We start from the raw sequence: 13,990 nt of genomic DNA, 5'->3' as shown, positions 1-13,990 counted from the left end.
TTATTTAATAATTTATAGGGAAAACAAAAATACTAGAATGGTAGTCTAGAGACTCTAAGCAATCATTTAACCCCTAAAGGTTTCAGTTTTCTCAAATGTAAAATGATGGAGTTGGACTAAATGAATCTCTAAGAATCTTTCTGCAATAAAATTTTATGACTGTAATCATTGTGTCATAGCTTAAAAAAAACACACAAACATTTACTATTTAACTCAGTATATGTGAAAAGCATATAAAGTCAGGAGACATATAAAATATAAAAAAGATATGGTTCTTGCTTTCAAGGAACTTACAATCCTACGAGAAGACAGACACATAAATAACTATCCAAAACATAAAGCAGATTTGAGTAAATACTACCCAGGGATTTAAGTCCTTAAGCGGGAACACAGAGGCAGAACTGATCCATTACAGGGGAAATAGGTGATTTCATAAAACTGTTGGTGTATGAACAATCCCGAGGCCCAAATTGTCTGTTCTATCTCTATTACAGTTCTTGTTTATACTACCTGTTTTTCTACTCCACAGCTACTTTCCTAACTTAATCTTACTGTCTTTCAATAACACTATTTTAGAGCCTGCTAACTAGTCTCATCTCCATTTTTAGCCTCTAAGTAACTCTCTACCGCCTTACTAACTGCAACACTAAATTGGGCCCTCATCATCTTCCCACTGTGCTACCACAATAACCTGTTTTTTGGTAGCGTGGCATGTGCGATCTTAGTTCCCCGACCAGGGATCAAACCTGCGCCCACTGCACTGGAAGCGTGGATTCTTAACCACTGGACCACCAGGGAAGTTCCTACTGCAATAATCTTTCTAGCAATTTCCCTGCTTCTGTCTTAGTCTTCCCTCTAATCCATTCTCTACATAGGCATGGAAGTCATGCCAACTGTCTGCTAAGGTTCTTCAAGGACTCTTCCTTGCCTACTGTAGAATAAAACGAAACTCCTTAGCATGAGACATAAGGACTTTCATGGTAAGATGTTACCTGCTATACTGGGTTGAGTAGCATTCGTCCCAAATTTTTGTCCTCCCAGAACCTGTGAAATTGACCTTATTTGGAAACAGATATAATCAAGGTAAGATAAAGTCATACTGGATTAGGGTGGACCCCAATCCAGTGACTGATATCCATATAAAAGGAGAAAACACACAGAGACAAAGACATGCAGGGAAAAAGTCCATGTAAAGACAAAGGCAGAGTAAAGTGACGTAGCTATAAACCAAGGGATGCCTGGGGCCACCAGAACCTCAAAGAGGCAAGGAAGCGTTCTCCCATAGACATTTGGAGGGAGCATGGCCCTGCCAACACCTTGATTTCAGTGTTGAGAACTGTGAGAGAATAAATTTGTTGTCTTAAGCCAACCAGCTGTGGTATTTTGTTATGGCTGCCCTAGGAAACTAATACACTTACTAGCTCAGTTTAATTTCTAACAGTACTTAATTACTTGTGGTTCTCCCAACCTACAATGCTCTCAAGCTGCTGAGCCTTTCTACATGTTATACCACCTACCTAGAATTCCCTCCCCAAATTTGTCTGCTTGGAAATTCCTATTCATCCCTTAAGTCTCCTCTCAAAAACCATTTCTTCTGTGACTCCTCTGTGAGTTTATAATCTCTCTCCTAAACTCCTGCTGTATCCATGACATGTGTCTATCATAGCAATTATCTTAAGGAACTGAAATTCTTTGTATTCAAACACATCTTCCCACTAAATTTGAAGTCCTTAAAAACTTCAAGGGCTCTTACCTTTTAATTTCCCAGCACCTAGCAAAGAACCTGGCATGTATACAGTGTTGAATGAGTATCTCCAGTTAAACTCTTTAAAGCACTGTTCTGATTGCATCTCTCTGCTCAAGAACATTCTATGATTCACATTTATTTACAAAATAAAAATGTGAAAACTTCCTAGCTAAACACTTAACTCTTTAGTGATCTGACTCCACCTACCTAACTACTCCATTTCTCATGATAATCCCTTTTAAAAATATTTATTTATTTAATTAATTTATTTTGAACTTTAAAGATCAGATTTGTTTGGAGAAAACAAAAAAACCCACAACCTAAAGGATGGGATTTTACATCTCAAGACCTCTCCCAGGTATGAAGTCTATAGATTACAAATCATTTTCGTAGAAGATATTTTTGTACAAATTTTACATGTATTGAGGAGCGGGTCATAAATCCCTGTTTGTTTTAACAGGGTGGCAGGGTAGAGGAATGGGGGAAAAAACAGCTTTTTTGGACACATCTATTTGGAAGGAGCAGACATGAAGAGAGCAAACCCTACTTTTTCATCATCTATAGCAAATGGTTTTAAAAAAAAACCCTCTCAACCTTGGGTATCTCTAAAAGCCACTTCCTAGCTACTAGGCACTCCAAGCCAATTATTTAAAGTTACTTCACTTGGTATGTCTTTTATGTCCACTGGGTAAATGATTATTATGCTCACTGCTGCAGCACTCATAAACCAACACCCCTGCATGGCTGGACAGGGTCTAACCTAGGACTGATGCGAGAAGAGACCAAGATGTCTTTTCTCTGCAGGTACCAATATTGCCCGTAAGGACACCATCTGTTGAGCTGACAGTACCAAGGTGCACATAAAAGCAGGCAAGTAAAGATACTGTGTTGCAAGAGAAGCCAGGACCTTGTGAAATTGTTCTTCTCCATTATCATTTATTCTCTCAAGGGATGCTAAAAAAAAACAGAACCAAAAACACCACACATTGGTCTAGGCCACATTATAAATCCAAACACTGGTGTGGGATTTCACTTGGAGATAAGGAAACTTTTGTTTTTTAAAAAGCCCCCCAAACCCCAATCAGGGTTGTAAGAAAGGTTCCCAATTTAACCAACCTCGCTCACCACCTAAGACTGGTAATACTAAAGTTTTCTGAGGTGTAAAAGGGGTCAAAGCAGCAGGAGCATGAATGGCTGGAGGGAAGGAGTGAGTGCCAAAACATGAAGGAGCCAAGATTTGCTTGAGAAAAAGCAATGATGATTCCTCATTGAACAGCTCCCAGGGGCTCTAGAGAATGCTTAGGAGGTCAAGTATGTGACTTAAGTAGAAGCTGCCTGTGGGAAGGTAACAGGAAAGAGTAGCATGAGGAACATAAGACGATGACAAGAGTCTAAATTTTTAAAGCTTCAAGATTTCAACAGAATATGGATATATTTGAACTTTCAGAAGGGATAGTGTTTAAGAAAGGGTGAAACCAGGACACATAAAAGACCTGGGAATTCCCACAACCCCTAAGTGCTTCCTGCTCCAGGAGGTAAACGATTATGTGTTCACTGGAGGTCATACCATTTTCCCTATTACTGGTGCAAAATAATTCATCAAATCCCCAAGCTACTTTTCAAACCACGATTTCCCCATTCATTTAGGTCACCAAACAGTCCTATTCTTCAGTGGTCTGTAGACTCACTCCCACCTACCCCCCTGGGGGGTACAAATGAAGGAACTCCCCCATAGGCTGGCCCCAGTAACTCAGAAATAAATAAGAGGAGGGGCTGGCAGCCTCCTGGAGACTAAAACAACATCAGAGACTAAACCTACCTTGCCGAGGATGGAGAATTTATTCAGATAATGTTTGAGAATTCATGTATGCCACACTGGATAATAAGAATTAAAGGTAGAAACCTCACACTCTGCCTTATACCTGCCTGCTGCCCAACCAGATTCCAGACACTGCATCACTATCACTGCCATTTTGCTAAACGGAGGCCCCTAGCCACTAGTCACACAGGCAACTGCACGTGTCATAAAAACGCACCACAACTTTAAACGCACAGCATTAAAAGCTGTACGTCTCTCTGGCTACATTGGTGATTCTCCAGTTAGTTCAATACTTGAAAGGCTGCAGCAGCATGCAAAAGAATTTCATTTTGTTTCTTTTTAAAAAAAAAAAAAAAAGTTAAGAAAGGTCTCCAGGAGACGATGAGTTTTATTTTGTCTTGTCTGGATGGAGGTTTGATTTGCTCTCGAATGTTCCAGGGTGGTGAGAGACTAGGAGAAAGCACAGAATGCAGAGGTCTATTTGGTGTAATCTCCCTCATTTTCATCTTCACCATCAATGGCAAGAGCAGCATACCTGCTTGCAGAACTGAACTTATAGGCTGGATTTTCTTCAGCTTTCTTTGGCTCAAGTGCAGATCTGGAGTCTTGATCCTTTTTGCCATCTTTCCTATCTGACTCCTTCCAGTGGTCTTTGTTCCCTCCATCTCCTGGACCACGGCTGGAATTTCCACTTTGGCCTTTTGGGGCACTCACCTCATCTACTTTATTTTCATCTTTCCTTACTGGTCCTTCCTCAGATGGTTGAGCTGGAACTACTTTCCCTCCACCACTTGTAGGGGACTGCTGCTCTGTGTCTGAGCTCTGAGATCGAGTAGGAGGGTTAGAACTTCACTTCACCCAAGTATTCTCCTTTGGTGGAGGGGCTGGCATTACCTTTAGAGGCTGTTCAGATTTGGGAGGCTTAGAAGTTGGAGACTGACAGTCTTCCTCTTTATTGGGTGTTTCATTTTCTAGAGACTTCTCAGTCTCCTTCATGCATTTCTGCCAGATGTGGCTGAGGTCCCCGTCTGTGATGACTCACTTCCTGCCCTCGACCGTTCCCGTTCCTGAGTTTCTTCACTTCGCCAGCTTGGGTGTCTCTCCCGAGGCTGTCGTTCTAGTTTTGTCCCATCCAGCTGATGCTGCGGTTTCTCCTGTTCCTTCTGTAGCCGCTCTTCTACTTCTCGTTTTCTAGCAGCTGTGTCAACAGGCTTTGCACCTCCAAAGATAGAGGCTGCTCGACTGGACTGGGACGTGCTAGCAGCGGAATGATTTTCCTTAGGAGTACTCCGAGGCTTTAGGTTCAGTTTGGGTCTTTGGGGGGGACCTCTATCATCACACCTATAATCATCCTGAGAGTAATCATCTCTGGAGCTCCATGACCAGTCATCTCATCTGTCATATCTGTCTTCACAGCAGTCCCCACCTCCTCTGTAGTCGTCATCCCTAAGGTACCCACTTCCAAATGCTCTTCTGCCACTGCCTATCCTGGAATCGTAGCCTCTATCATAGTCTCTGCTGCCTTGGTCATCACAGCAATCTCAGCCCCCGTATCGATCCATGTCCCGGCGTGGGCCATCACGATAACTGTCCCGATACCCATCACGATATCGGTCTGAATCATAACGATTTCGATACTTGTCTCCAAAGCTATCATCACCTCTTCTAGGTGGGTAGTCATCAAAGCTGTAGCAGGACGGGCCCTCCAGTCTGTATCTGTTCTGTCAGAATCCAGATTTCTATCTCAGCCAAAAGAATGATCATCCCTGTCTTTATCCTGTGCTTGATCAGCAACGTCCACTCGAATTCTCCTGTTACCTAGAGACTCTTCATTGAGGCTCAGGGCACTGAGCAAGGAATCCAGGTCCTCAAACTCAGCATAACCAAAACCTTTCAACCTCTCATGATTGCTGGGTTCACGTGGTAAACGCACTGCACTGATATTTAATCCTCTAAAGAATTTCTTAATGGAGTCTTCTGTCACATCATAGGGCAGGTTCCCTAGAAAAGCAGTGTAGGGTGGTGATTTGGGAAGACGGCTCTGGTTGATATTGGGTTCCCAAGCAGCCTGTGGAGCAGCAGGCAGAATGGAACGGTCAGTTGGAGGTGCCCTATACACGTCATCATCATTACTATGCCAAGTGGTTGAAACATCTCCTTCTAGGTCATCTGTTTCATAAGCCCAGCTGACCGGTTTGGGGACATAGGTGCTTCTTCCACCAGTCCCTCTATCCTCAGCCAGGAAGTCTGTTACAGAGACAGTCTTCCCCTTCTTATTCTTCTTTTTTGCTGAGGCCGCCATGTTTGGAGAGGGAAAGAGAATGCAAAGGTTATTTATTTATTTGGTTGCTCCGGGACTCAGTTGCAGCAGGCGGGCTCTTTAGTTGTAGCTCGAGGGCTCCTTAGTTGCGGCTCGCTGGCTCCTTAGTTGCAGCACGTTGTCTCCTTAGTTGTGGCATGCACACTCTTAGTTGCAGCATCCATGTGGGATCTAGTTCCCTGAGTAGGGATCGAACCTGGGCCCCCTGCATTGGGAGCATGGAGTCTTAACCACTGCGCCACCAGGGAAATCGCGATAATCCTTTTTATGAGTACTATCTTGGTAGTCTAAATTCACTATTCCCTGTGTAGTTGATCCTTGAACAACATGGGTTTGAACTGTGTGGGTCCACTTATAGGTGGATTTTTTTCAATAGTAAATACTACAGAACTACATGATCTGCAGTTGGTTGAATCTGTAGATGTGGAACCTACTGTGGATGTGGAACTGCTTTACAGAGGGCCAGCTATAATTAATACACAGATATTCGACTATGCAGAGGGCCAGTGCTCCCAACCCTCCCTTGCACTGTTTAACTGCATATATGTATATACGTGTTTGTGTGTGTGTGTATCCCATGCCTTATTCCTATAGCTAATTCTGATTGGAATTTTTTTCCCCACCATCCCCAAACACCATTTTCTTGGATATCTACTTTTAAGGAATGCCAGCTTCCCTATAAAAAGCCTCTTTTATTCCTCTCAACTGTCTTTCCCTCCTTTGGGTTTCCACTGTACTTTATTTATATTTCTATTAATATTAGAGCTGCCTATGTAATCTTTTCCTCTACTAGTCTATGTGTTCTTTGAGGATAGAAGCAGTGTCTGGTTGATCACTTACTTCTGTGATTATACATATTAGATGCTCAATGTACTTGATGGAAAAATGAATGACAACAATGAGTAAGTGAATTAATGTATTAATTTAAAACACCACACTATGGGACTACCCACATTCTATAAAAGACAGAGAAAGAACATTAACAAGAGGACCATGGGATTATTGTTTAAAATCTCTATAGTACTTAACAAAACCTTCTCTTGGGAAATACTCAAATGATAACTTGTCACAAGTGCTGCAAAAAAACTGGAAAAATTGGGTCAGAGTATAAGCTGGGTAGGAGTACTGAGAGAGCAGACTGGTATCTACAGCCTATGAAACAGGCACATTTGAAAGGAGAAATATCTGGGCCCAAACTTTTCTCATCATCAGTTAGAGCAAAGGTCCACTAACCTGGGGAGGGGACTGGTACAGGTTGGGATTCACCAGAAGTCCTAAAGGCTCTTCAGAAGATCTATCCAATTTTGTCGGTGGTTGGTTCAAGGTTCCATTGGCAATGGCATGTATTGCCTCATCTAGTCTGTGATAACAAACAAAAGGATGCAATAATTGGTAATGTCCTATGCTCAGAATATCTTTACTTAGCACACACATAAAACTCTTCAACAGTAATAAAACTTGACACTCAAAGAGGGGTCCATGGATGACCTTCCCTGCTCCCTCTACCAACTTCCCCTTCTTTTCACTCCAAGAACCCTAAGGAGTAGGAGTTGGTAAAAGTTCCAGAACACTAAGAAAATAGGTATGGCACAAGACACTCATTCATCTCTTTAACAATATTATTAGAAATGCCAAGATTAGAAAAGGTGCCTAGAAACAGTCTGACCCACAGAAGAGTATTCTATGGCAGCCTATTTCTCAACACCTTCAATTATTCTTCTGCCCACTCAGCAGTCCCTCTCCATTCTTCCATGCTGATCTGAAGTCTATCCTTGCTTCATGGCCCAAAACTTCTAAGGAGGCCCTCTACCAGCCCAGTACAAAAGTACTTATTCCTTTCTCTGAAGTCCTGTAGCACTTACTATTTAAACAGTCATCAAATATACCCAATGTTATCCAGCGTCTATGGTGTTTGCTATGGATATTTGGCTCTCAACCTATAAAAGAATGTGATGATTTCATTTAAAGATTATGGAACTAACCCTACTGGTTAGTAAGAGATCATAGGTCTTGCAGGAACCATATCTTATTCTGCTCTACAGCTCTTCATTACTTGCTGCTGTACTCCATGTCCCTGACAGATGCTTGACAAATGTTTGTGGATGATGATTCTAAAGCACGATATAATGAAAAACTTCTACTAGTAGGAAAGGCTGAACCTGACCTTGAATACAATTAAAGAGATATTTGTTAGGAACCTCTTATACACAAGGCAACTTAAAAGGGGAGGAGGACAGGGCTCCTGCCTTCAGGAAGCTTTAAATCTAAGTGGCAGGTTTAAGACACCTTTAAAGATGATAAACAAAACAAGGAAGGATGTAATTATTACTGTAAGATAGATACAATCCATTTGGTGGTTATTATCCCATCATCCCATGTGTTGTACGAAGTACGTTCAAAGGGGAGGTAGATATTTGAAAGGCAAAGATGGGAGGACGGGTATCCAAAGCAAGGAAAAAGCAGAAACAAAGGCATGAACCAAAAAAAAAAAAAAAAAGTACAAGAACTGGAGGTAAGAGGCAAGTCTAAAATAGGATGGGGATAACGGAATCTAAAGGAAGGAAATAGATTTGAGACATAGTACACTGGTTAAGTATATCTAGAACTCTACAATCTATGAAAGAAATAATATAAATAGCGAATCAATACATTTTTAGAATGCTCAGACTTACTGGCACACAAGCAAAGCAAAAAAAAGTGAATAAAAATTATGATGAAATACCATTTTTCATGTATCAGAATGGCAAATGTATTTTTTTAATTGTTGAGAAAGAGATGAAGAAACTAGCATCTTGGTACCTGGTGTCAAAAAGTCAAAAAATATGCACAATTTAAATTCTGAGATACTGTCCAATTTCACTTCTAAAAGGCTGTACCATTTTTTATTGAACATAAAAATGATTTTTCTTACACATAAAAATGATTTTTCTTACACATAAAAATGATTTTTACTATAAAAGCAATCCATGTTTATTACAGAAAAACTAGAAAATGCAAATTAATAGAAAGAAAATGAAAAATTCCTAAACCCATCACCCAGAAATAATTTTATTTTTTCTTTATATCTGTGTAGCATATATGTAATAGTTGAGAACAAATTAATTATTTTGAAGCTAGTGGTAGAATTTGTTTTAGGGATAGAATAACCTCTGATTAGGAAAATTCTGTGATGGATTTGCCACAAATGAAAGAGGAAGACCGAGGACTGGGCCGTGTAGAAAGCATTACTGTGTTCACCAATATCCAGTTTTGTGTGTGTGTGTGTGTGTGTGTGTGTGTGTGTGTGAGTGTGTAAGAGAGAGAGAGACAGAGACAAGAGAGACAGAGAGATATGTATGCCATTTCCAAAACGTGGAGTGAGATCTCCACATACTTTCTTTTCAGTACTGTGCTAGAGCCAATATGTGTATCTTTTCTCAACTCTGTTCAGTGACTTCATGTTGGTAACTTGAAATTGGCCATGATGTAAATTTTTTCAATAAACTTTATTTTTTAGAGCAGCTTTAGGTTACAGCAAATCTGAATGGAAGGTTCAGAGACTTCCCATTTACCTCCTGCCCTCACATATGCATAGCCTCCCCCATCATCAGCTATCCCTCACTAGAGAGGTACATTTGCTATAATTAATCAATCTACATTGACACATCATTATCACCAAAATCCATAGTTTCCATTTGGGTTCACTCTTGGTGTTGAGACTTAACATTTTAATATTCCCTTCCTTAATAAGAGGGCATATCCATTTTCCTACACTCACAGATTATGCAATATTATAAATTATAAATTTCAGACAATTTAATGATACATTATGTTTCAAAATGTGCATTTCCCTGGTAAATAGTTGAGCATCTTTTCAAATGTTTACTGGCTATTTGTATTTCCTCACCTGTAAATTGTCTGTTCTTAGCCTTTGCCCATTTTTCTACTGGATGTGTCTTTTTAACTTGCAGCTCTTTATATACTACGGATATTGCTCTTTTGAACTGTTAAAACCGTTTAAAATGTTTTCTCGCAGTCCTGTACTTCTTTATGTTATTTAAAATATCTTTGTCTTTTTGACTTCTGGGTTTTGTATCTTGCTTAGAAGGAGCTTTATCATACCAAGACATTAACTATATTCTCCTAAATTTCTACTATTCTATTTCTTTTGCATTTAACTCTTACTTTTCTTCTCTTTTTTTTTTTTTTTTTGGCCGCACCACTTGGCTTGCAGGATCTTACTTCCCCAACCAGGGATCGAACCCAGGCCCCCAGCAGTGGAAGCTTGGAGTCCTAACTACTAGACTGCCAGGAAATTCCCTTGCATTTAACATTTTTGTTTAATTAATTAATTAATTAATTTATTTATTTATTTATTTATGGCTGTGTTGCGTCTTCGTTGCTGTGTGCGGGCTTTCTCTAGTTGCGGCGAGCAGGGGCTACTCCTCGTTGTGGTGTGCGGGTTTCTCATTGTGGTGGCTTCTCCTGTTGTGGAGCACGGGCTCTAGGCACATGGGCTTCAATAGTCGTGGCATGCTGGCTCAGTAGTTGTGGCTCGCAGGCTCTAGAGCGCAGGTTCAGTAGTTGTGGCGCACGGGTTTCGTTGCTCCGCGGCATGTGGGATCTTCCAGAACCAGAGATCGAACCCGTGTCCCCTGCATTGGCAGGTGGATTCTTAACCATTGCACCACCAGGGAAGTCCTTGCATTTAACTCTTTAGTCAAACTTATTCTCACAGTATGCTTTGAGGCAGAGATCTAATGTAGATTTTTTTCAAAGCTGATGGCCCATCATTTATTTAATCCTTCCCTTACTGTTTAGAAAAGTTTTACACAACTATAGACACACACCCATACACACACAATGCAGATGCACAGGTCTCTTTCTGGATTCTATTACGTTTCATTCATCTATTCCTGTGCCCAAACTGTACCTCACTGTTTTAAAAACAGTTTTTTATAAAACTACAGCAGTTATCTAGTAGGACAAGTGGCCCTCACTGTTCAATTCCAAAATTTTCTTAGCTACTGTTCCATGTTTCTACTCCAAATGAATATGTTGCTCTAAAAATTAACAAAAATAACAGACTCATTAAAGGGGGGGGGCAAATCCTTTACAGTTAAACTGCCCCCTTCTTTCAGACCCTTTCTGGTGTTGCCCACTTACTTGCTGTGATACTCAGCTAGAGGATTTTCATCTTCCATGATCTTCCTGCCTGCAAAGTCAATGGTGATCTTCTTCGAGAGCCGAGAGGCATGTCGAAATTCTCTCAGCTCCTCCTCTCGTTTCTGTAGGGCTTCCCGTTCAATTCTGGACAACCACTGGTTAGAATCACTGGCAAAGTAATCTGACTCATCATCAATGACTTGGGTCCTTCGAATGCTAAGGAAGAAAAAAAGAACACATGGCAATTAGGTCACCTGTTGACAAACAGGGACTTGATTACTTGGAAGCTGTTTCAAGTAGCTCACTCTTCTGCTGTCCTGAAGGTTATTATCTCAAATATAGATGCTCAAGAACGTTCCAAAACTAGGTCAAACTCTGCCTGATTTCCAGCTTCTGCACATACCTTATTCCCACTGCAGGCTCAGCTCAGCTCTTAGAACGAATCTCACCCTCGGGGAGGAAAAGACACAGCACCATAATCTATTGTCCTCCTATTTTCTTACTAGTCCAGCCCTCACCTTCTTATAACTGGGCTTATGTCTGATTTTGCCGCATCTGAGTTCATGTCCTGGCAGCTTACTCAATATCCTAGTCCTTCTACAATTGGGACCTAGACTATTCCTGCTAGGCCCAATTGCTGCTATTTCCCTTAGAAACTGGAGTTCCATCCTGGACTCTCAGTCCTATAAGCTTATTCTTAGGATATCTTTATTACTCTACTACTACTATATGTCAGTTTTCACCACCTCCCCCATCCCCACCCCAACCCTATCCCCAGTCCCTCATTTAACATATTTACAAGGGCCAAGTTCCAAGATATGACAATCAGGCCTATTTCTAAGATCATACCAACAAAGAAATTAAGAACTAGAAGGAATCTTGATGATCCAACTCTCTCCTTCTACAGATAATAAACCTGGGCCTCAAAGAAGTTAAGTGACTACTCCAAAATCATAAATCAGTCTCAACTGCATAATTAATAATCAGTAATGATATATTCAGGCATAGGGAAATACTGAAATCAGATTCAGATTTCATTTTTTCAGGACTCAGCTGGAATTATAAAAGTTTTAAAGTAGACTGAGAGTGGTCCTATACACAAACCTACATAATGAAATTGGCGCCCTTAGAAACTCACCAGCATAAGGGCAACAACACCAACAGGGAGAGAGCCTTTTCCAGTTTCTGTTTATCAAAAAACGTACTCTATTTCTAATGATAAGTTTCACTGAGTAAGGATAAAAGTGATATTTAAGGATGAAGAGCAAATATTAGTTACAAACCTTGTGATGGGCTTACTTAACGAAGAGCTTTCAAAGTATATCTCATGTATTCACAGCAAATGATTTGAAAGTAGTAGGTGTGTATAACCGAAGGATTATCATGCTAGGAATAGACATATTCAGTTACCACAGTAAGAGATTCAGGGTCTTTCTAAGGATTCTCACATGGCCACTTGAGAAGTGAGCATATTAAGTCCTATTTAAACATTCTTTACCACTAATTGGTCTTCAATACATATTTTGTCCAAAAGAAGAAAAAAATGAAAGAGAAAAAAATAAAAAATAGAACTAACAAATCCATAAATCTGTTTCCTAAAGAGAGGTGAGTGGGCTCAATGACAAAAGTGTAGGAGTGTAAAACTCAATTTAGGGACATTATTGAATCAGAAAACAAATTTAGTGTCAAAGGAAAAAGGGAGGGTAAATCATGTCTTCCCATGAGGTGGTGTTAACACTCTCCCAGAGACAGTTTCTTATGGAGTATCCAGAGGCCCCCCAACAGTTGGCACATGGTAGGCACTCTAACATATGCTGACTGAATAAACGGATGGTTTCAAGTGAAACAAGTGGGGAACAGTGTCAACCCAAATCAACTTTCCATGGGGTACACCAGCATTTGCCAAGAATCAAAAAATATTGCAGGGTAGGATCCTCTCAGTGGGAGCCTATCTTATTAAGACATGATTCAAAAACAAGCTGTAGACCTCCTCCACAGAGCATCTGGCTCTTCTTTTGTTGTAAACACTTTCATAGTCCACCCTAAGAAGGTATCAAGTGCCAAAATAATGGACTACTCTATTTCTTAGCATTTTTTATTCTAACCACATCATACCTAGTTCTGTCAAACTCTAACAGTTTGTCTTTATGCTTGATAGCCTTCTCCAGACCAGATTTAAATCGCAATTCTTGATGAGGAAGAAGGTCCTTGGTAGAGATGTCCACTTTTCCAGAATTCTCTGTCCCTGAAATTCAATAAGGAAATCAAATGGTGTCAGTGAATCATACCAGTTAGTTGTATCGCTGTGCAGCAAAGAACAAAATATCAGTAGATCTGGCTGTGCCCCTAATGACTGACAGCATTCATTTCAATGGAAAACAAACAGGTACACAGGCCAGGCTTTACTTGTCAGGCATCAAGCAGCACTTGACACATAGTACATTCTCAATAAATGTTAAGGATCCACTTCTTCCCTTATGGAAATGTGGATCACTAAGGGTAACAAACTGTTTAACAACACAATATAAAAATGCCTTATAAGAAAAACTTTATTGAGTAGGGCTAAATATCACCTTTAAACATACTTTTATATATCAAAGCTAAAAACTAAATAATAAAAGGAAAAAAGAGAAGAAATTGCAGAGAGGGACAGAAATGAATAACGAGAACTTATCAGATGCTAAGGCACTTCATACGTACTATATTACTTAATTCTCACAATAACCCTGTAAGACAGCTTATATTATCTTTGTTTTACAGATAAAGAAACTGAAATTCAGAGACATTAGTAAATTTACTGAGTTCATTAAGTCAGAAATTAAAAGGTAGAAACAAAATTTAAACTTAGGTCTGTCTGGACTTCCCTGGTGGTGCAGTGGTTAAGAATCCGCCTGCCAATGCAAGGGACACAGGTTCGAGCCCTGGTCCGGGAAGATCCCACATGCTGCGGAGCAACTAA

The 13,990-nt window shown here is 40.3% G+C and overlaps 1 protein-coding gene and 1 pseudogene across 2 annotated transcripts in view; both read right to left on the bottom strand.

Annotated features, from left to right (window-relative positions):
* The window catches only part of TRIP4 (thyroid hormone receptor interactor 4), a 67,492-nt gene that overhangs the window by 36,448 nt on the left and 17,054 nt on the right, over positions 1-13,990 (bottom strand). For both annotated transcript variants that reach the window (XM_068536515.1, XM_068536506.1), the window contains exons 6-8: positions 13,147-13,276; positions 11,032-11,247; positions 7,120-7,246 (exon numbers count right to left, since the gene is read on the bottom strand). In XM_068536515.1, coding sequence (XP_068392616.1) covers positions 7,120-7,246; positions 11,032-11,247; positions 13,147-13,276 — 473 coding nt within the window. The remainder of the gene's footprint in view (positions 1-7,119; positions 7,247-11,031; positions 11,248-13,146; positions 13,277-13,990) is intronic.
* LOC137770646 (eukaryotic translation initiation factor 4B pseudogene) lies at positions 3,911-5,868 on the bottom strand (annotated as a pseudogene).

This window comes from Eschrichtius robustus, chromosome 1, assembly GCF_028021215.1.
Source record: "Eschrichtius robustus isolate mEscRob2 chromosome 1, mEscRob2.pri, whole genome shotgun sequence".
NCBI lineage: Eukaryota > Metazoa > Chordata > Mammalia > Artiodactyla > Eschrichtiidae > Eschrichtius > Eschrichtius robustus.
The sequence above is the reverse complement of the archived record's forward strand: the minus strand, read 5'-3'. Positions and strand labels throughout refer to the sequence as shown.